Raw genomic sequence first — 27,925 nt, 5'->3', positions numbered from 1 at the left:
CCGCCATCAATCGACGGCGGCCGGTCAGCAAGCGGTTAAACTATAAATATGATAATTGTTGCAAGCACCCATGGCATTGTTAAAATTTGTCCCAAACCCTGCCATTTTCATTTTGCTGGACAACTTGGTTTAAATGTGGAAGAACAAAAAAAAGGCACGATAAATTTAAAAATAATTCACACATTGTGCTATCATTACATGTACTAACCACATACTTTTATCAGAATAAAATACTGTATTTTTTGCGATAGTGGTCTTTTTCATTTCCCATTAGAAGACGACTTATCACATTCTTCACATAGACAAAACATCACAAACTAGACTTCACATTTTTATTTCCAAATATTCTGACCACACAGTGACTTCATAGGAACAAAATGTTTACTCAAGAGAACATCAGTGGGTTTTGGTTTGGATTTTCTTTATCTTTATCTAACAGTACTTATTTAATACAGTAAATGCCATGTATGAACAGAATTCATTAGCATGCTCCATTATAAAAGGTAAGTAGTGAAGAACTTAGAAGACAAATTTCTAAGGCATTACCATCACACCAAAGGGGTCTTCAAAAGAAATATTTTGAAATGAAATGACAGGTTGACTGCATGATTTCACATAAAAAGTCTTTGCAAATGAAGACATCAGCATGACATCACAGACATATTGAAAACCCCTTTAATATGCTGGAGATTTTAGTTCATGTACAACAGCGCTATCACTCATCAGTGAGAGTGTTTCATGTGCAGTGTACACTTTACAAGAATTCAGAAGATGCACACAAAATCCATACAAACTTTACAACTGTCCTTCTGGTTCATCAAGAGTAATAGCTGTACTGTTGTTCTCAGTGCTCCTTGTTTCAATATCAACACTGCTGATTACTTCTTCTTGATTATCACTGGATTCACACGCACAGCAGCTGTCCTCCATTTTTGCTTTTTTGTCATTATTTTCAAAAGAAGACTGGAAGTCTATTAACAATACTATAAGTCGATAAAGCTGTAACATGACAACCAGGGCATTTTTGGCAGCAAAAAACACCAGCATTTGGTTAACCACACCAAAATAGGCCATTAGGATGATACGGCATATGAGAAAAGGACCATCTTGAATCAGTAGAGTTATTCCAATGTTCCAAAGGTCTGCACTGTATCTACAGAGCAGTAAACACAGGCGCCTCTTGGAGGATGATCCTTGTTGGCATCCAATATTTTGTACTATAAATAAAAGAACAGTAGACCCAAATTAGAAAATAACAGAATAATGCTAGATCAACAGATGAACATCTACCATTATTACTTCACGACTAATATGATTCAGCAATTTGCTACTAGCAACCGGCATACCTTTCGCTTTAATAGGCTATGAATCCTAAACTAAATCAAAAAGTGAATCACAGACAGTTGTTATACTTACCAGAAGTAGTATAGTTTACCTTAAAATCCTTAATTCCATATAAGTCAAAAATAACAACTAGCACTTTTGCCTTCCAGCTCTTGTTTCAGGATTCAAATCTTACCTGGGACAACAAGGAGTTAGTATTTTCTCCCTGTCTTATTCTAGGTTTCTTCTGGGTGTTTCCTCCCACATTCTAAAGATATACATACTGTCAGGCTAAATGACTTTGCCCTAAAGCAGGGGTAGGCAACCTTGGCCCTCAAGCTGTGGTGAAACTACAAGTCCCATGAGACATTGCAAGACCCTGACAATCACATGCATGACTCCTAGAGGTAGAGGCATGATGGGATTTGTAGTTTCACCACAGCTAGAGGGCCGAGGTTGCCTACCCCCACCCTAAAGTGTCCTTTCAGCATGTTTATAAATTCTGTATTCAAGAGTGAAGAACAATCCAAGATGTAGACATGTATAGCAAATTACAGGCATGCAAAATGTACATTATGATGTACCATGACAGAGTAAGACATACATAAATACACAAATATATCCATCTTTTTACTTGAGTTACCTTCTTTTTTTTGTTACAAACTGAAAAGGTCAAGAAAGTAGTTAAAAAGTAAGAGTGAAGCTGAAGTGGGGAGAAAACAGGATAAGGAAAGAGGGGCGAGGGGGGTGCTGGAGAGAGGGCCAGCATATTTCCACAAAGAAGGCATGGATCTGGCCAAGCAACCAGCTCAATGTATACTGGGAAATACTAGGGCTGTGACAAATTAATTTATCTTCTTGCTCCCTCAGAGTCATAGTGAGCTGCTTCATTTTTTTGTATTTCTGAGATCCTAGCTTGCGACTGTGCAATGGTGGGGGGGGGGGGGGGGGGGGGAGCTTTGCTTTCACATTGCTGGGATGCAGGCCTTAGTAGCACTGAGGAAGTGTTTGAGCAATGTGCTCTTATATATCCAAATAGAAAGAGGGGTATCATGCAATAGGTAAGCTGTAGAAGTTCTATTAAATGGCACATCCCTATAGGTCTTTATCCCGAAAGATAGGAGCATTTGCTTTGCTTGTAATCACCTCCAACAACCGTTGGACATTTGTTGGAACATCTGATGGAACACACTAGGGGGTAGATTTACTAATATTGGTGCACTCAGAATCTGGTGCACCTGTGCATGGTAGCCAATCAGCTTTTAACTTCAGCTTGTTCAATTACGCTTTGACAATACCAGATTGTACCAGATTTTGCACACTCCAGTTTTAGTAAATCTCATCTGTGTCCTGTACCACCTGGTTTGTAATTTGTAGCTATTTTCTTGATATTTACAAGCACTAGAGGCTTTGTGAGTGAAAAGGACTGTATGGCACTTTTGATTTTGGGAGAACACAATTCCCAGGTCTTCTTCTCAGAGCTTTAGGGACCTTGGCCCACTAACAGTCAGGTAAAAATAAAAGAGTGTTAAAGAGTGTCTTATGGGAAAAATGTCAAGGCACAGTTGTTTGAACTGTGTGGGAGTGCATACTGTCATATGAGACTCAGGGAGGTTGTGTAAGAAGCTGTTCAGTTGGGCCAGCTGTAAAAAATCCAATTCAGGCGTGAATTTTGTTTCCAACTTACTTCTGGTCAAAGGGCGAATGCCTGCTGAGAAATGAGATGTGAAATATTCCCTTTAGCATGAGGGCGTTAAATTGTGGGCTGGAGAAGGCATGTCTAAAAGCTCCAGAGCCCAACATAGGGAGCATAGGGCTAGGCAAGGGTAATATTCCCCTGGGGGTTCAAAGGGTTGCAGTTACTAGCATATGTTTGTTAAGAGTTGTGTGATATGAGGATTTTTAAAGCCACGGAAGACCCTCTAATGGGGTATCAATCAGTGAATGTTCCAATTTAACCCAGGGTATATGGTCAGAGTAGGTACACCAGTTGAGGAATCTTGTGGGTTATTTTATGACACTTGACCATGTCCCTAAGCCCCATGCCCCCCCAGTCTTTGATAAGGTTAACCTCTTGCGGACCAGCTGCAGTTTTACTGCAGCAAGTTGGCTCCGCTGCGCGAAATTGCGTTATTGTAGGTGATCTCTAGAGGTCCAGATAGTGGGCACGTGAGCTCCGTGAGTCCGACCGCGGGTCCCACGGACTTGATGTCCGCGGGGATACCCGCGATCGTCTCATAGAGAGGAAGAACGGGGAAATACTGATGTAAACAAGCATTTCCCCGTTCTGCCTAGTGACACTGACACTGATCACAGCTTCCTGTACTCGGGAACGGTGATCAGTGTCATGTCACACATAGCCCACCCCCCCATCCCTAGGACACACTTAACCCCTGCAGCTCCCCCTCCTGGTTGACCCCTTCACTGCCAGTCACATTTACACAGTAATCAGTAATCATTTTTAATCACACTGATCGCTGTATAAATGTGAATGGTCCCAAAATAGCGCCAAAAGTGTCCGCCTTAATGTCGCAGTCACGATAAAAATCGCTGATCGCTGCCATTACTAGTAAAAAAAAAAAATATTAATAAAAATGCCATAAAACTATCCCCTATTTTGTAGACGCTATAACTTTTGCGCAAACTAATCAATAAACGCTTATTGCGGTTTTTTTTACCAAAAATATGTAGAAGAATACGTATCGGCCTAAACTGAGGAAAAAAATGTTTTTTATATATTTTTTGGGGATATTTATTATAGCAAAAAGTAAAAAATATTGCTTTTTTTATTAAATTGTCGCTCTTTTTTTGTTTATAGCGCAAAAAATAAAAACTGCAGAGGTGATCAAATACCACCAAAAGAAAGCTCTATTTGGGGGTAAAAAGGACGTCAATTTTGTTTGGGAGCCACGTCGCATGACCGCGCAATTGTCAGTTAAAGTGACGCAGTGCCAAAACGCAAAAAGTGTTCTGGTCTTTGGCCAGCCAAATGGTCCGGGGCTTAAGTGGTTAAAATTAAGCATTTAATGTGTGCAGGCTTGCCTCTCCATACAAAATTAAGGAACTTGGTTCTCAAACCCTTTAGGAAATCCAATGATAAGACAATGGGAAGGTCTGCAGCAAATATAACAGCCAAGGGAGAATGTGAATTTTACAAATCTTATTGCGGCCAAAACAAATGAACACCTCCTTGTCCCACCTTTGTAAATCTTGTTTGAATGATTTAGCCAAAGGGCTGACATTCAATTCAAAAACTCATCTGAAGATTATTGGAATGTTAGTTCCAAGACAAGGAATGTATGAGAAATGTGCACTGATTTGGTCGCACATTTCTGTTTCCATTTCCACTTTCATAGCTGCTGACTTAGAGAGAGAGCCTTAGCTGTTTACTTCACCTTATAAGTTGGGGAGGAAAATTAATGGCAAAGTTCTAAAGAAGATCAGGTCATCAGCATCGGCTGCCAATTTTTGAGCATCTAGGTTGGTTTGAAGACCATGGATATCTGTGTGGGATCTGATTGTGTGCAAAAAGAGCTCCAAAATAAGTATAAGTATGAATACCAGTTTTGATAGTGGACAGCCTTGTAGTGTCCCATTAGGTATGTCAAAAGTTTCGGAAGTTACCTGATTGACCTTTTCCATAGCCGATGGTCTAGATTAGAGAGTGGTCAGCCACTTGCGCATCCCCTCACCCAAACTGACATACTTCAAGGTGGTGTAAAGAAATTCTCAATTTACTATGTGAAATGCTTTTTCAGTTGATAGGGAAACCAAGAGAGTATGCCTTGTTTAGGGGAAGTGGAAAGCGTTGAGAACTCTTTGCGTGTTATCTCAACCAGGGTAAACCCAACTTGGTCAGGATGTATTAATTTAGTGATTAATTTAGTGATATGAGGAAGCAGTCTAGTGATTAAGATCTTCATAAATATTTGAGGATCTACATTCTGTAGAGATATCGGATGGTACCTTTGACATAGGTATGGGTGTTTCCCTTCTTTGGAGATCACTGGGATATGGGCCTGGGGGGTTTCCTTGGGAATTGGATGACCAGATTGCAGTTGTACGCACTTTTCAGTGTGTTTATTAGTGTGGAGAACATGTGATGGTTACCTTCTTTGAGTTAAAGATACTGATATGCATGGCTGTAGTCAGTTAAGTAACTATGATGTCCCCATCAATCAGATATGACTTACTGTTGCCTCATTCCTAGTTGTTCTCAATTAATGTCACACAGTTTTGGTGTACAAGCAACTGCTGCCCTGTCACCCCTAAGCCATAATGCCTCTCTTTATAGTTTGCCCAATCCCAGTACACCTGCATTCTTTCACCCCAAGCAGGGGTCATGAGCAAATAGTTCCCCTGTTAAGGTGAGCAGTACCAGTTTAAGGAAGACTGGTGGGTGCTGCAGGTGACTGTGGCAGAGATAGTATCTGCAATGCACATGTAATAACATGGTACAATACTTACATCATTCGTTTTAGAATCCATAACAGCTTTAAGCTTCACTCTGTGTCTTGAGTCCAGAAACCCATTATGGCCATGCCCTGGCACAGTCATTCACCCCACTGACCTTTTCCAGAATTTCCCATTTTCCCATGTTCATATAGAGTCAACTTAAACAGTACTTTAAATTGACTCCAAACAATATCCTTATTCTCCAAAAATAATTTATATACGTTGACTACTTAAAAACTTAAGGACAGAGCCTAATTTTGAGATTGGGTGTTTACTGGTTTAAAACATTTTTTTTTTTTTTGCTAGAAAATTACTTATAACCCCAAAACATTATATATATTTTTTTCTAACATCCTAGAGCAGGGGTGTCAAACTCAACTTTATCGTGGGCCGCATCAGCACCATATCTGTATCTGTAAGATTAGATGTCCAGCGCATCCTCTCCCCTTATATTAGATGTCAAGAGCCACCCCACATCAGAAGTTGAGTCCCCTACTCTCCCTAACGTCACAGTGCACCCCTTCCTCATGCTGCTGCTGGGAAGAAGCTGGATGCATTGCTTGAAAGCAGAAAGTAGGGGTCTGGAGGAGGTCCAGAGGAGGGCTGGAGCTCTCCTGCAGCTGCAGGAGAGGTGTGAGGGCCACATGAAATGGCCTGGGGGGCCAGACTCGGCCCGCGGGCCTTGTGTTTGACACCTGTGCCCTGGAGAATAAAGTGACGGTCATTGTAATACTTTCTGTCACACCGTATTTACGTAGCGGTCTTACAAGCGCACTTTTTTTGCAAAAAATACATTTTTGGAATTAAAAAATAGGACAACAGTAAAGTTAGCCCATTTTTTTTTTATTTTGTGAAAGATGATGTTACGCAGAGTAAATTGATACCCAACATGTCATGCTTCAAAATTGCGCCCGCTCGTCCCCATGGGACAAGTTTGAGGGTTCAGGTAAGTAAAATGGGGGGGCTGGGGGGCCAGTCACGGACAGGCATTTTTTCACCTTAATGCATAGGATGCATTAAGGTGAAAAAACATGAATCTTTACAACCCCTTTAAGAGGGGTTTTAACCCCTTTAAGAGCTATGGGCGGAAGTGATGTTTTGACGTTGCTTCCACCCTGCAATGGTATGGAGCCGGGTGGGGGCCATCTTACTCAGTGCCATACCACACAGAGAGAAGTATCCGCTCAGCTCTGCCGCTACCGACATCTCCGGTAAGCAGCAGAGGGCACCGGAGCGCAGCAGGAGGGGGGAGCCCTCTCCCGCCACCAATAAAAGTGATCTCCGAGCGAATCCTAAAAGCTGACCGCCCGCTGAAGAAGTGGATCGTGGGGTTAAGGCAGCTAGCTGCTGCCATAACAATGATATTCCTCTTCAAAGTGACGACATATAACGGCGGCGGGCAGTCGGCAAGTGATTAAAAACTCTGTTCTACATTTCATGAAATTGTTACTTACTGTAATTTTTTGCCTCCTTGTAATGTCCTCTGTGAACTCCCAAACCTCTCCTATTTGTTTGGAATTAGCAGTGCATGTTAGTTGCAGTCAGGTACACTGCTCTGTGCACACTACAAATCCTATAATCAATAGTCCCCAATCAATCTCAAGTGAGAACAAGAGTGGGTGGTTACATACAGTGGGGCCATGGGTAATGAACCTTTGTCCGAAGGGCATTGGCCCAAACTTGCCTTGCATGCACATGGCACACAATTGTTGGCCAACAGTCATGAACGTAGTAATGTACTACATGGTTTTTTAGCTCTTTAGCGCCACCCTTTGGGCTCCTTCTGCTAATATAATAATGGTATATTTTCTATATTTTTGGATGCATAGAATGCACTTTTTGGTTAAGTTCTATTGGCAGATAGCATGTCTAATTTTATTTGTTTTCTTTTTTAATGCACAATAAAAAAATTGTGTAGAATAATACTTGGCTATGTGTTTTACTTCAAAAGATGGTTTGGGAGTAGGCAGTTGCATTTAAAAAAAAACAATGTAAAATTGACAAGGGACACCAACATAGTTGTATCTTTGATCTTAAAAACTACGGGATAATGGTGTTGTGGTAACTTGCCCAAAAAAAAAAAATTATTCTTGATATCACTAGAAAAAAAAAGCCTTTGAAAATTTGTTTGCAATAACTCCATCAGTATCACCAGCAAAGTAGCTTCATTATTATCCCATTAAAGAAGAAGAGAATGTGCACTGCATTTCAAGATTTCATAATTTGCCATGTCATAAATGTTAATCCTCCATTACGAACGCTAGTTTACAAGACCGACCGCTTCTGGCTCACCCTTGCTTCCGAGCATGCGTGCTTGTACTTTGGACTTTTGTCCAACGGACTTGGGTACATACGCTCAGAAAATTCTGTCTTTTGGTCATGCTTCTCCTGTGGGTCACAGGAGTGCACTTAGTTCTTAACTCCTGCAACCCAGGTTCAGCCGACAGCGGGCTAAAGCCTGCTGTCAGCTGATGCCATAGAGGCTGAGTCTGAGCTCTGCAGGGGATCCTGACTATAATGTCGGCATCCGCCCACATGCCTGTCCAACAGTTGGTTCAGCATCTCAGTGCCCCGCAGAGAGTCTGAGCCAGCCACTCCCGCCCCCTCCAAAGCCTGGCGCTCTAATGCTGGAGGGGCAGAGCACAGATTGATGACAATCAGTCATCATTCTGTGCTCAGAGTGGACACGAGAACTGAGCTATCAGCAGTCATGTGATCGCTCAATTCTCAGTGTAGAGTCAGTGGGGGGACAGCTGCAGCATTAGATCGATGCTGAAGCCATCTAGGTGAGTATAAATGTTTGTTTGCTTTTTTAATCCCACACTTCTCTTTTAATTCAAAAGAATAAACAGATATACTGTAGCAGTAAATAATTTCATTAGGATCTAATTAAAATGCTGCTTGCAAATAGTACTCACCAGCCAGATCAAGTGGGAACTGTAACATGCTCCATGTCCATATACCAAGGATTGAGTAAATCAATATGATGTTTTCTCTGGAAATGAAACACACATAATTGAAATATGAGATAATTTACAATATTTTGTTGTGCTAGGGGACGACAGCTATGGATAGGGGTGAGCAATATACAAAGGGATAGTAAGTTATATAAAATAAAAAAATAATAAAAAAATAAAAAATAGCTAATTAAAAGATATCAATTTAAATAACAGTCATGTGTGAGTTACAATACATTTATATGATAAAAATAATGATAATAGAAAATGAAAAATGAAATATGAAAAATGATAAAAAATGATAAAAAAAAAAAAAAAAAAGTCCTGGGATGGTGCTGGGTTGATGAACAAAAGTCCATTCATAAAAACTGGGATGAAATGAGTGGAGGGGGGGGAGGGGGGAATGCAGAGTATAGGTCTATGACTTCAGGGGGAGAGATGCAGATACAAACACAGGAGGCAGCTTGCTTGAAGGGCAGAATTCACCTTTGGAGGGAGATAAGAAGGAAGAAAAATGATGCAATTGGCCCGCCCGCCCTTCTTATACCTCTTCCCAATTTAATGGACGCTATGCCTGATGAAGGAGCACGCATGCTCCGAACGCGTGCACGCCCCCAGCGTCACTGATACCCGGGAAATACAACTTAACAGACGATCCACGCTGTGCCTGTCTCAACCCAGCCTGTGACACTGGTTACCACCTGCGCCGTCAGACGGGACAAGGAGACAAGTGTAACACACTCCAGCATTCAGGATCGCCCCCTGTGGAGCCCTGCTGCCCACCACACAGCTTCCCGGACGGATTTTTTACTTGATGTGCCTGTATCTACCTTACTCTGAGTGAGTGTATTTTAACCTGTAATAAATGTTTATGCTACAGTACTACACTTAGGTCGGCGCTGCTTTTCTTCCTTTTTATAATTGAAAAATGTCATTTTTATATATATCAGAGCATTGAAAATAATTGCTGTAGGTATTAAAGACAAACACAAATATTAAACATTGGAGTTGGTTTATTACAGGAGGATGTTCACATATCAAAGTGAAAATTTGCTTATCAAAATAAGTGTTAATTTTGCAAAGTAAATGCTCACTGAACTTAGTAAACAAGGCGAAGTTGTGTTTACTTCAAACAATCATGTATTAGCAAATATGCATTTTTTTAAAAAATATCCCTGCACATGACTGGGTATTCTAACTGTACACAGGTTTATCTTATTTAATAACATCCGTTTTGAATAGTAAATATGCATTAAGGATGGTTCATACTTATGCGCCTGAGGGAACTCATGCTAACGGCATGCCTTTCCTGACCCATAGGCAAAATGAGCTACGCTTTAGAATTAATGGCACCCCCCACATATTGGAAAACACAGCGCCCCTTCGGGTGCTTAAAATCACATGGTGCCGCAGCACCATGGGGTTACATTTGATTGCGGTTTTAAAAAAGGTTTGGGGACTTTTTTCCCCCATGTTTCCCACAGGTACAGCAGCCCATTCAAATTAATAAGCTGCTGTGCCCCCACAAACTCACCTATACAGAAGCGCAAAAATGTGAACCTAGGCTTTATTTGTTTTGCCTTTAGAAATTCAACCCCAATCAATATCTTCTGCAAAAGGTAGCTCTATTTCATTTTACCTCCAGATCAGATGTTAAAGTGAGAATGGGTGTCACAAAAATGGATTGATTGGGTGTTTTAAATGGGATTTGTGGAGGTTAGAAGATGCTTATGTTGTTGTTGTTTTTTTTTTTTTTTTTTAATTTGGGAGTTATATTGTAATTTACATATTAAGAGGGAGTTGGAAAAGTGACAAAATCACCCCTTTGTAATGGATAAATAAACATTGTATAAAACTACAGGATGCCTTCCACAACTTGTTATTGCTATGGATATTAACCTGCTCTGTCTCACTCAACCACTGCGCTCATGGCAGCATTACAGGCTCCTAAACCTTAAAGGTCACCTTCCAATGATTTATTGCAGGTCTGTGTGAGACACAGACCTGTTATTAGTAAAAATAACAATGAAAGGCATTCTAAGCTCAGGCTGCTCTTCTGCTACTAAGACAAAACATGTGATTGGATTAATTTATATCAATCCTTGGAGCTATACAAAATACGATTTTTTTAATTCTCAAAAGATTGGAGATTGGATTGAGCATTCTATGTTTAAAGTAGAAAGCCCCTTAAAAGGGAATCTATATGTTTTTCACTGTTGAGATACAACTGCGACCAAAAGTTTGCATACCCTGGCAGAAATTGTGAACTTTTGGCATTGCTATTGAAAATATGACTGATCAGGCCAAATAACTGTCTTTTATTTAACCTCCCTGGCGGTTTTCCCGAGTGTGGCTCGGGGTTAAAATTCAGTACCATTAGCGGTAACCCCGAGCCACACTCGGGATCGCATTGCAGGATCCTGGGGCGGCGTTACTTACCTTGTCCCCGGGATCCTGCGATGTCACCCGCAGTGTCCGAGGGCTCCGTCCTCCTCCGAAGCCTCTCCGTGCCAGGCTACGTTCCCTGCGAGCGGCGCGACGCATGGGGGCGGAGCCTGGCGGCAAATTAAAAAAAAGTAAAAATCATAACACATACAGTACTGTAATCTTACAGATTACAGTACTGTATGAAATGATTTCACATCCCTTTTGTCCCCAGTGCTTTGGCCCATGCCCTGCATGCAGTTTTATATGATATATACTGTTCTTTCTGCCTGGAAACTGGAGATTGTCCATAGCAACCAAAAAGTGTCCCTTTACGTCAAAAGTGGCTTTAGACCAGCTAGAAAACAGCGATAGTAAATTAGAACACTTGCAGAATTGAGCGATAGTGAATTGTGGGGAAATTTATTTTATTACTATTTTTTATTTATTTTTTTTTTATTATTTATTTTTATTTATTATATTATAATTTATGTTTTTGTGTTTCAAACTTTATCATACCCGGGATATCTACTAGACTCTGGTTTGGACAGATTTAAGTGTGTTATTGTTAAGATTTACAGACCTACAATATAAAACGCCAAATTTCCATGCAAAATAATGGTACCGCTTTCAGCACCTAAAATCCGAAATAATCATACCGCCAGGGAGGTTAAGGATAAATCAGATTTAAAGATTTTATTTAAGGTTAAATCATATTGATACCAGAAATCACCCAAATGACCCTGATCAAAAATTTACATACCCTGGAATGTTTGGCCTTGATACAGACACAAGGTGACACACACAGGTTAAAATGGCGATTAACGGTTAATTTATCACATCTGTGGCTTTTTAAATTAGTGTCTGTGTATAAATAGTCATTGAGTTTGTTTGCTCTCACGTGGATGCACTGAGTATGAAAGATTTTGAGCCATGAGGAGTAGAAAAGAACTGTCAAAAGACTTGCGTAACAAGTGGTAGCCAGGAGGTGGTGGGGGTATGTGGCAGCCAGGAGGTGGCTGGACCCAGTAGCCTGCCCGAATCCTAGGTCCCTCCCCTCATCTTTCCACAAAAAAGTGCCAGGAAGAGGAGTAACTTGGAGGAGGCAGCACTTGGCCTATTTCTAAAGGCTACTGCGGCCCTAAGAAACCCCCCGCCAGTCTTCAAGAGGACTATGCCTACATGACAGCCTGCAAAATGCTGGAAATGGAGGAGGGCCAACGCCTTTTATGTGAGGAAGTGTCAGGGCTGGGCTCAGCCCTTCCTTCTCTGAGTTGGCCGCTCAGCTGTCAGCTAATTGCCAGCTCCCATCTCGCTTCACAGTTACCCAGCTGTTGTTGATTCTGCTCGTCAGTCCTGCCTACTTAAAGCCGTCCAGCTCACTTGATCTCTGCCTTCGCCTTTGTCAACATCACAGAAACTTTCTCCTGCGTTCCTGTTGAAGATTTGCTCGGCTGACTTTCCTTCTGGCTCCTGATCCTGCTTGCTGTACTACTACATTTATCTCTGGCTCTCTGACATTTGCTTGGCTGACTACCCGAACCAGTTACTGAACTCTGGCTTGTTTTGACTACGCTTACTTTCTACCTTATTATTTTTATTATTAAACAAGTGTGATTAACTATACTTCTGTCTCGGTCTGATTCATGATTCCTGATAGTAGGCGAAGGCCATGAATTCAGAAGAGACAGTCAATTCACTTGTTGGTAATATTTTTTCCAGATTGGATGAGCAAGATCACCGCATGGATCAGTTTGCCATAGAGTTACAAACGCTCCAGAGTCACACGACTCACCTGGAAACTCCCACTGTGGCTGCTCTGGTACAACCTGAGTTGCAGGCCATCCCTGCTGCTGCGCCAGTCTCTGTGCAGGCACCCGCCTCTATAAGAGTTATGTCTGGTTCCGCTCCACTTCCCCAGCGATTTTGGGGCGATCCAGTTCAATGCAGAGGGTTTCTCAACCAGGTTGAGATTTACTTTGAGATGCTGCCCCAGGCATTTCCCACGGACAGAAGCAAAGTAGGTTTCGTGATATCTTTGCTTTCTGAGAGAGCCTGGGCAAACCCTCTATGGGAGACGCAAAAACCTGTTGTCTTGAGTTACCCTGACTTTGTGGCCTCCTTTAAAAGGGTATTTGACATTCCCGCACACTCCGCTTCTGCTGCCAAGTGCCTCATGTCCATCAAACAGAGTACGAGAACTGTTGCCGACTACGCCATTGAATTCCGTACTCTGGCAGCAGAGGTTGCTTGGAACAATGAGGCCCTCGTGGCTGCTTTTTCTCATGGTATCTCAGATTTCATCAAGGATAAGATAGCAGCCCGAGATATACCCACTGAGCTGGAGAGGTTGATCACGTTTGCCATCCTCATTGACTCCAGACTCAGAGAAAGACTCTCTTTTAAGGAGCGCTTGCGGAAGCCTCCTTTATCTTTGCCTCTGAGCTTTGCAGTCCCACCCGTTCCTCCCTCACCTCCCATGCCTCCTGGTACCGAGTCGGTCAGTGAAGATGAACCCATGCACTTGGGCTTCACGCATCTCTCTGTGGATGAGAGAGCCTTTAGGAGGAGGGAGAGATTGTGCCTTTATTGTGGCCAGGCAGGTCACTTTTTGAAGTCTTGTCCTACCCGTCCAGGGAACGCCAGAACCTTGAGGTCCTGTCATGGACAGACCTTAGGTGGCGTTGTTTCATCCCCAGTTATCCAGAAGGATAAGGCCCTGGTTTTGGTCACCCTTTCTTGGGCTGAGTCGTCCATCGAGATACAAGCTCTAATCAACTCTGGGGCTGCAGGCCTGTTCAATGATGCTGCCTTTGTATCGCAGCACTCAATTCCGCTGCAGCTGCGTGACACTCCACTTGCCATTGACGCTCTTGACGGGAGACCTCTACAGCCTGCCCATGTGACTCATGAGACGGTTCCATTGTCCATGGCTGTAGGGGCTCTTCACCATGAGATAATCCGATTCCAAGTTAATTTCTCACCTAGGTTTCCGCTGGTTATTGGTTATCCTTGGTTACAGAGGCACAACCCCTCTTTTGATTGGCTCCATGCTGAAGTTCTCTCCTGGTCACCACAATGCAGTGAGATATGCTTCCAGAAGGTAGCCAAGGTCCTGTGCACCTCTTCACTCTCCTCCCTGCTGGAGGAGTACTGCGATTTTAGCAATGTCTTTGACAAAGATCAAGCTGGTAGTTTGCCTCCACACCGTTCTTATGATTGCGCAATTGACCTTCAACCTGGTGCCATACCCCCTAATGGCCGGGTTTACCCTTTGTCGGTCTTGGAGGATAAGGCCTTGGAGGAGTATGTTGCAGACGCACTTTCTTGAGGTTTCATCCGCAAATCTCCTGCTGGTGCTGGTTTCTTCTTTGTGAAGAAGAAGAGCGGTGAACTGAGACCTTGTATTGATTATAGGGGTCTCAGTCGTTTCATGGTTAAGAATGCCTACTCGATTCCATTGACTACAGAGTTATTTGATCGCCTCAAGGGAGCAACGGTTTTCACGAAGCTTGATTTGAGAGGGGCATACAATCTCATGCGGATTAAGGAGGGCGACGAGTGGAAAACTGCATTTAATACCCGAACAGGCCATTCTGAGTACCTAGTAATGCCTTTTGGCCTTTGTAACGCCCCGGCAGTTTTCCAGGAATTTATTAACAATGTCCTCTGAGATTTGTTGCAGTTATGTGTGGTGGTTTATCGCAATGATATCCTCATATTTTCCAAGTCCCTGGAGAGCCACCACACAGATGTCTGTTGTGTGCTTTAGAAACTAAGAGAAAACAATCTCTATTGTAAACTGGAGAAGTGCGAGTTCCATCGTGAACAGGTTAAATTCCTGGGCTATGTCACTTCCACTGCTGGTTTTTCGATGGACCCAGAGAAACTTTTGGCAGTCCTACAGTGGTCCCGACCCGTGGGTTTACATCCTCTGTAGCGTTTCCTGGGCTTTGCCAACTATTATCGGAAGTTTATTTGTAACTTCTCGTCTCTGGTCAAGCCCCTGACTGATATGACCAGAAAGGACGGTAACCCACAGAGTTGGTCTCCGGAGTCCATTAAAGCTTTTGAGAGTCTCAAGGCTGCCTTTGTTTCTGCTCCTGTGTTGGCACATCCAGATTCTACATTGCCTTTTAACCTAGAAGTTGATGCTTCTGAGACTGGAGTTGGCCCCTTCTGTCTCAACGTCCTAACTCTGAGAGCGCTATGCATCTGTGTGGCTACTTTTCCAAGAAATTGTCACCTGCAGAGTGCAATTATGAGATTGGTGACAGAGAGCTGTTGGCAATCATTTTAGCCCTGAAAGAATGGAGACATCTCCTTGAAGGTACCACTGTGCCTGTTCTCATTTTTACTGACCATAAGAATCTCACATTCTCATCTGAGGCCAAGTGCCTCTCTTCCAGAAGGGTGCGATGGGCTCTTTTCTTGTCGAGTTTTAATTACATTGTCTCTTTCTTACCAGGTACTAAGAATGTAAGGGCTGACGCCTTGTCACAACAATTTTCCTCCACTTCCAAGTTGGAGTCAGTTCTGGTTCCTGTGATTCCTCCTGATCGTATTCTGGCTACGGTTCACACCAGTCTTGCTTCTCCTTTGGGTGACAAAATTCTTGCTGCTCAGGTCCATGCTCCTCCTGAGAAACCTTGTGACCGCTGCTTTGTCCCAGAGAGTCTCTGTACTGCCATGCTCCAGACTTACTATTCTCCCAAGGTAGCTGGCCACCCTGGGAAGAATCAACTCGTTTGGGCCATTTCCCAACAATTCTGGTGGCCTAGTCTACGGGCTGATGTAACTGCCTTCGTAGCTGCCTGTTCTGTGTGTGCTCAGAGTAAGACTCCACAACACCTTCCAGTGGGCCTCCTCCAACCCATACCCAATGGAGAGAGGCCCTGAACCCACCTGTCTATGGATTTCATTGTGGAGTTACCCAACTCCCAAAGCAACACTGTTATCCTTATGGCGGTTGACTGGTTCTCAAAGATGTGTCATTGTATTCTACGTCAGAAGTTGCCCACTTCTAAGGAACTGGCTTCCATTTTTGCTCGGGAGATCTTTCACTTACATGGGCTACCCAAGGTGATTGTCTCGGACAGGGGTAGTCAGTTTGTCTCCCGGTTCTGGCGAGCCTTTTGTGCACAGTTGGGAATTCAGCTTGTTTTCTCCTCTGCATATCACCCGCATTCTTATGGGGCCGCAGAACGAGCCAATCAGACCTTGGAGCAATTCTTACGTTGCTATATTTCTGACCATCATAACAACTGGTCAGACCTATTACCGTGGGCAGAGTTTGCTCACAACAGTGCCTTGAATTCTGCTTCCCAATTGTCCCCGTTTATGGTGAATTATGGTTTCCAACCTTCCATGTTGCCTGACTCGTTTGTTCCGCAGAGTATTCCTGCATTAGAGGAGCATCTCCGTGGTCTTTGTTCCACTTGGGCACAAGTTCAGGAGGCTTTGCAACATGCTACCGATAGGTACAGACTCCATGCTGACCGCAGACGCCTGCCTGCACCTTCCTACCAGGTTGGGGACAAATTCTGGCTGTCGTCTCACAACCTCCGACTTCATGTTTCTTCTTTGAAGTTCGCACCTCGGTTTATTGGGCCTTTCTGTATCCTTCGCAGGATTAACCCAGTGGCTTACGCCTTGGACCTTCCTCCTAGTATGTGCATCTCAAATGTGTTTCATGTCTCCTTATTGAAACATTTGGTCTGCAATCGCTTTACCACCTCGGTGCCACGTCCTCAGCCTATACAGGTTGAGAACCATGAGGAGTATGAAGTACAATCCATTGTTGTCTCCCGTAGGTTCTGTGGGCGCATACAGTACCTGGTGCATTGGAAGGGGTACAGTCCGGAGGAACGCTCTTGGGTCTCATCCTCGGATGTACATGCCCCTGTCCTCCTCCGTGATTTCCATAGACGTTTTCCCCTCAAGTCCGGTGGTCCTCCGAGGGGGAGGGGTAGTTGAGGTGGGGTACTGTCAGGGCTGGGCTCAGCCCTTCCTTCTCTGAGCTGGCCACTCAGCTGTTGGCTAATTGCCAGCTCCCATCTCTCTCCACAGTTACCCAGCTGTTGTTGATTCTGCTCATCAGTCCTGCCTACTTAAAGCCGTCCAGCTCACTTGATCTCTGCCTTCGCCTTTGTCAACATCACAGAAACTTTCTCCTGCATTCCTGTTGAAGACTTGCTAGGCTGACATTCCTTCTGGCTCCTAACACTGCTTGCTGTACTACTATGTTTATCTCTGGCTCTCTGACATTTGCTTGGCTGACTACCCAATCCGGTTACTGAACTCTGGCTTGTTTTGACTACGCTTACTCTGTTTACCTTATTATTTTTATTATTAAACAAGTGTGATTTAACTATACTTCTGTCACGGTCTGATTCATGGTTCCTGATAGGAAATGATCTTACAAGCCCTAAATAAGGGGTTGAGGGGCGAACTCAGAAGCCAAAGCCACTTTGTGAGTTGAACCATGGTCCTCCTCCTCCACCTCCTGCCACAACTCCAACACCAGAGCCACAGCCTGGAAGGAAGCGTGTAAGGAAGACCAGAGAGTGATGGCCTGGGTTCAGTCTGGTCTGACAAAAGATGCAGGCTGTTGTATGACCACAGCCTGGGGACAAATACTTCATCTGCTGCTGTTCCTGATGTTTTGTAGTCCTGGACCGGATTGTGCTCACTATTATATGGACTCCTCAGGCCACCAATTTTCACTGTAAAATAATTGATGTGTGCCCTGGGGTACAAAGGCTTCGCCAATTTCAGCAGTTTTTCCAGCGTTGCCTTCCTCTTTATTTTGTTATGACCCAGAATAAATGGCTATTTATGTTTCAGAAATACTTGCCTATGTGTTTTACTTCAAAAAGGACAGTTTGTTTGTGAGTAGGCAGGTACATTTCCTAAATACAATGTGAAATTAACAAGGGACACCAATACCAGCCAACCTCCTTGAGGTTAAAAAATACAAGATAATAATGGTGTTGTGGTAATGTGACACACAAAACAAGAAATAATATTATGGCGAGCACTAGGAAAAAAAATGTAGATCTTGATAAAAAAAAAAACAAAAAAAAAGAAACAAAAATTATAAACATTTTTATGGAAATCTGACGAAAAAAAAAATTATATTATTTATGAGATCACAAGAAATAATAAAGAAATCAGTTTGTGAGAACTCTGTCTGAATATGAGCAGCAAAACAACTTAATTCTTGTAGCATTCTAAAGTAGAAGAGAATGTGCAACATTAAACTATTTAAAAAATTGCAGCGAATGTGCTATCTCGATTACGAACGATAGTTTTACCAGACCGAGTGCTTCCGTCTTGTAATTTATTCTGCGCATGCGTGGCACTTTGTGCTTCTGAATTGTGTACACACGATCGGAATTTATGCAAACGGATTTTGTTGTCGGAAAATTTGAGAACCAGATCTCAAATTTTGTGCAACTGAAATTCCGATGGAAACTGTCCGATGGAGCCTACACATGGTTGGAATTTCCACCAAAAGGCTCCCATCGAACATTTTCCATCGGAAAATCCGACCGTGTGTATGGGGCATTAGGGGGAGCTTCAGCTGAACAAACTGCTGAGTTAATGGTTCGAGAAGTATTTAAACTACATGGAATTCCTGACAATGTGGTGTCTAACAGAGGAGTACAGTTTACTTCAAAATTTTGGAAAAACTTTTGCTCAGCCTTAGGTGTAACAGTTAATCTGTCATCTGCTTTTCATCCCCAGTCTAATGGTCAGACCTGGGAGGACCAATCAAACCTTGAAGCAGTACCTTCAATTTTTTGTCAGTTATCTTCAGGATGACTGGGTGGATTATCTTTCTACAGCAGAGTTTTCTTATAACAATTTTAAACATAGCTCCACTTCTCAAAGTCCTTTTTCATTAAACAACGGATATCATCTAGTTTGTATTCCTGATCTTCCTATCTCAACTCCAATTCCTTCTGTTACCAGCAGATTTAACTACTTTGCAGGAGATTCAGGAGAAATGTATCGAGACTTTGAGGGAGACTCAGGAATGTTACAAGAAGGTTGCTGATAGACATTGCAGATCACTCCCTACCTTTCATGTGGGTGACAAAGTTTGGTTATCAACCAAAAATTTGAAGGTCCATGTTCCGTCTGCATAGCTGGGCCAAAAGTTTGTAGGACCATTCAAGATTTCTGCTCAAATCAATCCGGTTATCTTTCGCTTAAAACTTCCTGACTGTATGACAATTCACCCTGTTTTTCACATATCACTACTTAAACCATTTCATCAAAATCCTTTTTCTGGAAGAATTCTTCCACCTCCTCCACCTGTTGAGGTACAGGGTGATGTAGAATTTGTGGTGGAGGATCTTTAGAATTAAGCTACAATGTCTGGTCCAATGGGAAGGATATAGGCCAGAAGAAAATTCTTGGGAGCCTGAGGAGAACGTTCATACACCTAGATCAGTGATGGCGAACCTTGGCACCCCAGATGTTTTGGAACTACATTTTCCATGATGCTCATGCACTCTGCAGTGTTGTTGAGCATCATGGGAAATGTAGTTCCAAAACATCTGGGGTGCCAAGGTTTACCATCACTGACATAGATTAACAAGAGAACTTGACCAGAGGTTTCCTCACAAACCCAGCCCTAGGATGTCCAGAGAACATCTTGAGAGAAGGGGAGTACTGTCAGGACCTGGGCTCAAACCTGGGACCTCTTCTGTGTCAGGCATTGACTCTTTTCACTGAGCTATCTGAGATGCTGGACAGCTCCCTGCCTGATCTATTGAGGAATCCTGCCTGATCCATTGGACAACCCTGCCTTGTGTCTTGATTGCTGTTAAACCTTGAACTCCTTGCTCCTCCCATGAACTTCCTATATAAGCCTTGTCTCAGCACTTCCTCTTTGCCAGATGATTGTGTCTTCTCAGCCAGTGCCTTGCTCTTGTCTTCCCTGCTTCCGTCTGTATTTTGCTACCACTCGTTATCGACACTTGGCTTGTTCCTCAACTACTCTACTGCCTGATCCCAACCTGCAACTACTCGATACCGACCTTTTGGCTTGTTTACTGACCACACTGTCATTTGATCCTTATCTGCTCATCCGCTACTGGACTTGCTCACACCCTGGTGGGGCGATCTTGAGGACCGTGACCTGGTACTGACATGGAGCTAAATCCATCTCCACCATCAGGAGCTCTGGTGAACACCAGTTAGTACTTAGATTCCGTACCTCCGGTGAGCCTGTGTCATCAGCCAGGGTGACTGCCTGTGTACCTATCCTGCTGGTCAGTGGTAGTCCAGCAACTGCTATAGCAACTGGTCTTCGAGCCTGACGCCTGATCGTAACATTTTGTGTATGTCTATTCTAATCTATCAAGCATACAAGGTGACAACCTGTGTGATATAGGGTCAAATCAGGCAAAGGAATTCCACCATGGTATTTTTGTACTTACCAGTTTATATGAGAATGTCTATTGGGCCAATCAAAATTAGTGAAGGGTTTGGAGTTGGAATAAAAGAAGTAGTGGGGAATATGAATTGGTAATTAAATAAGTAAATATGAAAGTATGAAAGTTTGGTAAATTTGTCATCTTCAAAATAATGTAGCGGTCGAACCAAGAGTGCTTTCCTGTCTGCCATTTCTTATGTAAGGTTTGGATGTTCCCAAGGTTAGTCTATATGTATCTTGGAGTCTGCGTGAGATAAATAGGTATTTAAGGACAAAAAGGGCCTGTTTAAATTTAAAAAAAGATTGTAATCTAGATATTGAACCACTACATCCCATGCCTATAATTTTTAACATTTAATTATTAAATGAAATAGCGCAACGTCGTTATGAAATTCTTGAAGAAGACAGGGGAGGGAAATAGTTGAAGTTGTCAGAGTGAATGACATATCATCCGCATATGCGGCAAGTTTATATTTCCTATCATGTATTTGGATGCCCTTGATATTGGGATTATTCCTTAACAGTACATAAAAAAGGGCTCCAGAGAAAGTACAAAGAATATTGGGGAGAGCGGGCACCCTTGACACATGCCATCACAGATTTTTTTTAACAGAGAAACTAACATGTACCCTCAATGGCTGCCTATGGAAATCCATAATATTACATTTTGCACATTTCCCTATCTGAAAATATATTTAAATTTTTTTTCATTTTAAACCTGATCATAAAAAAAGAAAACTTATGTAAAACCCTTCTATATTATATTTAACATTTCTTAAAGCACAATTGAACTTTCAGTGTAACTTAGCTAAATACATACTGGGTGCATCAGAGCCTTAGGCCTGGTTCACACCATGTTCAGAAATGTGCTTTTTTTTCTGCACCTGTATCTGCAAGGGCAAAAAGAAAACAATTGTTTTCTACGTGCCCTGTTCACACTACAACACTGGTATCATGTACAGATTTTTTTTGGACAAAAAACCCTCATATGACCCTAATGTTATTGTGTGAACAGAGTACACAGAAAACAGTTGTTTTCTATGTGTCCTTGCAGATACCCACATTAGAAAAATGTACGTCCCTGCACAGGGTGTGAACAAGCCCAAAATCTGTGTGTGTGTTTTTTGTATCAGTTTATATGGTGTGAATAAGGCCTTAGGCATTTAAATGAACTGACTCAGTGGTCACAATGGGGTTGATTTAATCTAAAACTGCAGAGTGGAAAATCTGGTGCCGCTGTGCATTGCATCCAATCAGCATCTAACTTCAGCTTGTTAGATTAGGCTTTTGACAAATAAACCTGAAAGCTGAAGCTGAGTTCTGAGTTCCAAATTCGGAGCTCTGATTTCCAAATTCAGAGTTCCAAATTCCAAAATTCTGAGTTCCAAACTCCAAGTTTTGAATTTCAAATTACAAGTTACAAGTTCCAAATTTCAAGTTCTGAGTTCCAAATTCCGAGCTTGGAATTCCAAATTCTGAGTTCCTAACTACAAAATTTGTGTTTCAAATCCCAAGTTCAGAATTCCAAATTCCGAGATTAACCTTTAAATACATCAAGGCGGCAAATATGGTTCAGGAGGGCAATATTTTTAATATGAAGCCAAGATCAAGAACACAGAGGCATGCTCTCAAACTAGCAGGAGGAAAGAGTAGTTGATTCTTGGAATAGACTTCCAGCAGAGGTAGCGAGACAGTCAACAGTGAGTGGATTCAAACATGTTTGGGAGTTCTGAATTCTGAATTCCAAATTTCAAGTTTCAAATTCTAAACTCTGAGTTCCATAATCTAAATTTCTAGTTTGAATTCCAAATTTTGAGTTCTGAATTCCGAGTTCCTTATTCCAAAATTCTGAGTTTCAAATTCCAAGTTCCGAGTTATTAAATTCCAAGTTCTGAGTTCCAAATTCCAAGTTCTGAAAACTGAACTCCGAGTTCCGAATGTTAAAGTCACAGTTTCGAATGCTAAACTCCGAGTTCCATAATCAAAATTCTGAGTTCCAACTTTCAAATTCCAAGTTCCAAATTTCAAATTCCAAGTTCTGAATACTGAACTACCATTTTCGAATTTTAAATTCTGAGATCTGAATACTAAACTCGGAGTTTCTTAATCCAAATTCTAAGTTCTAAATTTCAAAATTCTGAGTCCTGAATTCCAAATCCTGAGTTCCTAACTCCAAAATCTGAGTTCCAAATCCCATGTTCTGAATACCAAGTTCAGAATTCCAAATTTCGAGTTTAACCTATAAATACATCAAGGGTGTGAATACAGTTCAGGAGGGCAATATTTTCAATAAGAAGCCAAGAATTCAGGCATGATTTCAAACAAGCAGGAGGAAAGTTCAAAATTAATATTAAAAAAGAATTATTTTAGTGAAAGAGTAGTTGATGTTTAAAATAGACTTCCAGCAGGGGTATTGAGACAGTCAAGAGTAAGTGCATTCAAACATGCTTGAGACAAACAGATTCAAATTTAGACAAAAAAGTAAAAAATAAAATAAGAATTATGGGGCAGACCACTTGGTCTTTTTTCTGCCATCACTCTTCTATGTTTCTATGAGTTCTGAATTCAAAATTTTTAGTTTCAAAGTCCAAAATCTGAGCTCCAAATTCCAAATTCTGGCATTAAGGCATTTTGGCTTGTTTAAAATACTGTTCCAAGGGTTGTAGTGTTCTGAACTTAATAAGTATCAACATCAGATTCCTGGCAGAAATTTCCTGCATAAAACTGGAGGATAGGCAGTAAAGTAAATACACATATTTGTGTGTTTTTGTGCATATATGTGAAAAATTCATCTAGCTTTTGTTGGGATGTGTTGTACACACCTATACATGTATTTGTGCATACGCCTGTAAAACACTGTCCAGCTATGCAGATTTTTGTATTTATTTTACTGATCTAAATGCTGAACATGTTTACGTGTTTGTATGTACAGGCACTTTAAAAACAATGGGCTGTATTTATATATTTTTTAAAAATGTAAAAAAAAAGTGAATAAAATATAATTTAAATGTTTTTTTTTTATTTCTTAAGAACTGTCCCCAGTTAATATCTCTGATTACTGCCACACCAGTCATAGGATGATGCTGTATTGCTCTGGTGACTGTATGTAAAAAAATTTGAAAATTTTGACTAAAAAATGACAGCTTCAAAGAACTCACTGTGCCTCTTACTAAATACCTTGGAGTGTCTACTTTCCAAAAAGGGGTCATGGGGGGGGGGGGGGGGTTGTACTGTCCTGGCATTTTAGGGCCTCAGGAAAGGAGATAGGCAGTCAGTAAATCAGATTAATCTTCAAATATACTATACTGTATATATCATAGTTTGTAGGCTCTATAACTTTCACAGAAACAGTCATTTACACTGATTTGGGTTATTTTTACTAAAGAAATGTAGCAGACTACATTTTGGCCTAAATGTATAAAGAAAAATTATTTGTTTGCAAAATTCTATAACAGAAACTAAGAAAAAGATGTTTATTTTTCAAAATTTTTGGTATTTTTACATTTATATAGCAGAGAAAGTAAAAAACACAGCGGTGAGTAAATACCACCAAAGAAAGCTCTAACTGTGTGAAAAAAAGATATAAATTTAATTTGGGTACAGTGTTGCATGACCAAGCAATTGCCAGTTAAAGTAGCGTATTGCTAATTAGCAAAAAATGGCCTGGTCATGAAAGGGGTAAAACCTTTCAGAAGTCAAGTGGTTAAAATGGTTCAACAAATACACAACACTTCAATAATAATAAAAATCATAATAAATTGTGTGAACATTCACTTCAATTATTTCATAATGTGAAAAATAAGTTGTTTACCCTTTTATGTTTGGTTATACAAAGTGAAATATTTTTTTTTCACATGATTGGATAATTGATGTGAATATTAACACAAATTATCGTGTGAAGATTCTCTACTTCTTTAGTAAATCAGCAAATGATTACCTATGATATACTGTATATGGTCTTTATTATTGGTCTTTAACCTCCCTGGCGGTTTTCCCGAGTGTGGCTCAGAGTTAAATTTCAGTACCATTAGCGGTAACCCCGAGCCACACTCAGGATTGCATTGCAGGATCCTGGTGCAGGTTACTTACCTTGTCCCCAGGATCCTGCGATGTCCCCCCTCTCGCTGTGTCTGTAGGCTCTGTCCTCCGCCCAAAGCTCTGTGTGCCGGGCTCCGTTCCCTGTGAGTGTCGCGATGCACAAGAGGTGGAGTCTGGCAGCAAATTTAAAAAATAGAAACATAACAGATACAGTACATTGTAATCTTACAGAATACATTACTGTATGAAATCATTTCACATCCCTTTTGTCCCTAGTGCTTTGTCTAATGCCCCGCATGCAGTTTTATATTATATATATACTGTTCTTTCTGCCTGGAAACTTGAGATTGTCCATAGCAACTAAAAAGTGTCCCTTTACATTAAAAATGGTTTTAGACCAGCTAGAAAACAGCGATAATAAATTAGAACACTTGCAGAATTGAGCGATAGTGAATCGTGGGTAAATTCATTTTATTAATATTATATTATTATTTTTTATAATTATCTATAGTTATTTATTATATTATCATTTATGATTTTGTGTTTCAAACTGTATCATAACCGGGATATCTACTAGACTCTTGTTTGGACAGATTTAAGTGTGTTATTGCTAAGAATTACAGGCAATAATAAACAACAAATTTCTATGCAAAACAATTGTACCACTTTGAGACGCAAAAATCTGTTATGATCATACCGCCAGGGTGGCTACGGTGGCATTTGTGCACATCCCTACCTCAATATCAAATGTTTATTTAATTTTTATTACAAATAAGGTTTTTACTGGAAATCATAATAAAGAAATAATCCAATGATAACTGGTTTAAGAGTTTTATTTAAGTAATGCTGTTTGAGTGCTTTGCCAAATTCCAAACTGATCATGCAGTCTTCTGGCTTTTGTATTGATTCCGTCTCAAGAACATAACACTCTTTGCACATAAACCCTGTAAGCGGATAATGAAAAACAACCTGTTTACCTAACATCAAAGAACAGATGCTATTAAACCTAAAATGTAAAAGTAATTTTTCCCTAACATTTATTGGTATATTTAGTAAAATAAATAGGATATCTCTAATCTCCCCATTTTAGTTGAATTTAATCAACTGTAATATCGATGACTTACTGGTAGACTGCATTTGGAATGTAAAGTCTGCATTTGGATTACATTCTTTATTGTCTGAAGTAGTGTTGTTGTTATGAAATATACACAGTAGCAGTGCCCCCGTCTTTGTGAATTTAATGTATTTGACTTCTCCCAAGCTATCATCCTTTTATTTTTAACTTCAAAAATCGGAGTGAAAGATGAAGACAAACAGTAAGAACAGATTAGTCATTTTATTATTAAATGGACTTTTTCCACAGCAAGAAATAGGTAAACAATTTAATCTTATGAAATCCAGTGTAAATCTGGACAAAGAAATATTGTGGTTTATTGTAAGTATTTTAAAAGTTATTACTGACTTTTTGTAGGGATGGCAATCTTTTGAAACTGCATATTTTAATGACATATAGTATATTATGTGAAGATTATTTTTTTCTGTTAGTGCAACATTTGCCATTGCTAATTCTGTGATAGGAACATAATTAGGATCTAAACATTGCTTGCTGATAAAAGTTCCCCTCTCACAAAATACTGGTTGGTTGCAGATTAATCAATCATTTAAATATAAATTAACATTTAAATGTCCTCATTGAATACAATATATGAATATAGGTTGATGCAATATTCCCCATAACAAAAGTGGTCCTACAGTAAGTACAGGTAGGTAGTCACTGACAGTTTGTTCCCCTGTTTACTAAATGTCTACAGTGTTTTTTCTGGCTTTGATAAGTAATTACTAATGATGAGTTGTACTCCTCTGGGATTGGTTCGAGCAGGGTTTGGAGAACAAAGAAGTTTGCGTGCCGAACCCAAACCCTACTGAAATCAAATAAAAACCCATGCAGGAAAAGGTGACAGTGTTTTTGCAGAGGGTTTCCCAACCCCTATATACCCACCTCACCTATGCTAATTTGCTGATTCTTGTTCTGTCGCAGATGGCTACACTACCCAGAGTTCCCAGGTGAGGTAGAGATAGTGATCTGCTTCGCTGTGACAGAGCAGGAGCCCAGCTACCAATTAGTAGGACCAAACACTGTCAAAAGGTTTGTTGGTCGCTGACATTGCTCATTTCAACTGTGACTGCGATTAGGGAAAAGGATGTGAGGTAGAGAAGGTGGTGTGAGTATATGGGGGTAAGGGAGCGATAAGAACAAGCGGTGCAACTCTAAGTGCAGTATAAGGTAGAAAAGTTTGCGTTTAATAGGGGTACACTCACATGGTAGTGGAAAATAAAGGCATGTAGATAAAAAAAAAATGTAGTCTGCCAGGTCTGGGTGAAGGGCTGTCGTCTGCGGCTTCCCACATTGCTGGCCGGCAATGCTGGCAGCACTCATAGGTCTACTTCCCAAAGACAACTTCTGGATATGACGCTGAGCACGTGCACTCAACTCTTTGGTCGACTACGGCGAGGCCTGTTCTAAATGGACCCTGTCCTGTTAAACCGCTGTATGGTCTTGGCCACCATGCTGCAGCTCAGTTTCAGGGTCTTGGCAATCTTCTTATAGCCAGGGCCATCTTTATGTAGAGCAACAATTCTTTTTTTCAGATCCTCAGAGAGTTCTTTGCCATGAGATGCCATGTAGAACTTCCAATGACCAGTATGAGAGCGTGAGAGCGATAACACCAAATTGAACAGACCTGCTCCCCATTCACACCTGAGACCTTGTAATGCCCCGTACACACGGTCGGACATTGATCGCACATTCCGACAACAAAATCCTAGAATTTTTTCCGACGGATGTTGGCTCAAACTTGTCTTGCATACACACGGTCAAACAAAGTTGTTGGAAAATCCCATCATTCTGAACGCGGTGACGTAAAACACGTTTGTCTGGACTATAAACAGGGCAGTAGCCAATAGCTTTCATCTCTTTATTTATTCTGAGCATGCGTGGCACTTTGTGCATTGGATTTGTGTACACACGATCGGAAATTCCGACAACGGATTTTGATGTCGGAAAATTTTATAGCCTGCTCTCAAACTTTGTGTGTCAGAAAATCCGATGGAAAATGTGTGATGGAGCCTACACACGGTCGAAATTTCTGACAACAAGGTCCTATCACACATTTTCCGTCGGAAAATCCGACCGTGTGTACGGGGCATAACACTAATGAGTCACATGATACCAGAGAGAAAAAAAGGCTAATTGGGCCCAATTTGGACATTTTCACCTACG

At 41.3% G+C, this 27,925-nt stretch overlaps 1 protein-coding gene across 1 annotated transcript in view; it reads right to left on the bottom strand.

The window, feature by feature from the left end:
- Window positions 1-318: 318 nt before the first annotated feature.
- TMEM26 (transmembrane protein 26) overlaps window positions 319-27,925 on the bottom strand; it is a 110,507-nt gene continuing 82,900 nt past the window's right edge. Inside the window, exons 5-6 of the mRNA XM_073596265.1 lie at window positions 8,697-8,773; window positions 319-1,217 (exon numbers count right to left, since the gene is read on the bottom strand). Coding sequence (XP_073452366.1) covers window positions 796-1,217; window positions 8,697-8,773 — 499 coding nt within the window. The 3' untranslated portion in view covers window positions 319-795. The remainder of the gene's footprint in view (window positions 1,218-8,696; window positions 8,774-27,925) is intronic.

The sequence above is a fragment of the Aquarana catesbeiana genome, linkage group LG08 (assembly GCF_042186555.1).
Source record: "Aquarana catesbeiana isolate 2022-GZ linkage group LG08, ASM4218655v1, whole genome shotgun sequence".
Classification (NCBI taxonomy): domain Eukaryota; kingdom Metazoa; phylum Chordata; class Amphibia; order Anura; family Ranidae; genus Aquarana; species Aquarana catesbeiana.
Note: the sequence above shows the minus strand (reverse complement) of the source record. Positions and strands in the feature narration are given on the sequence as shown.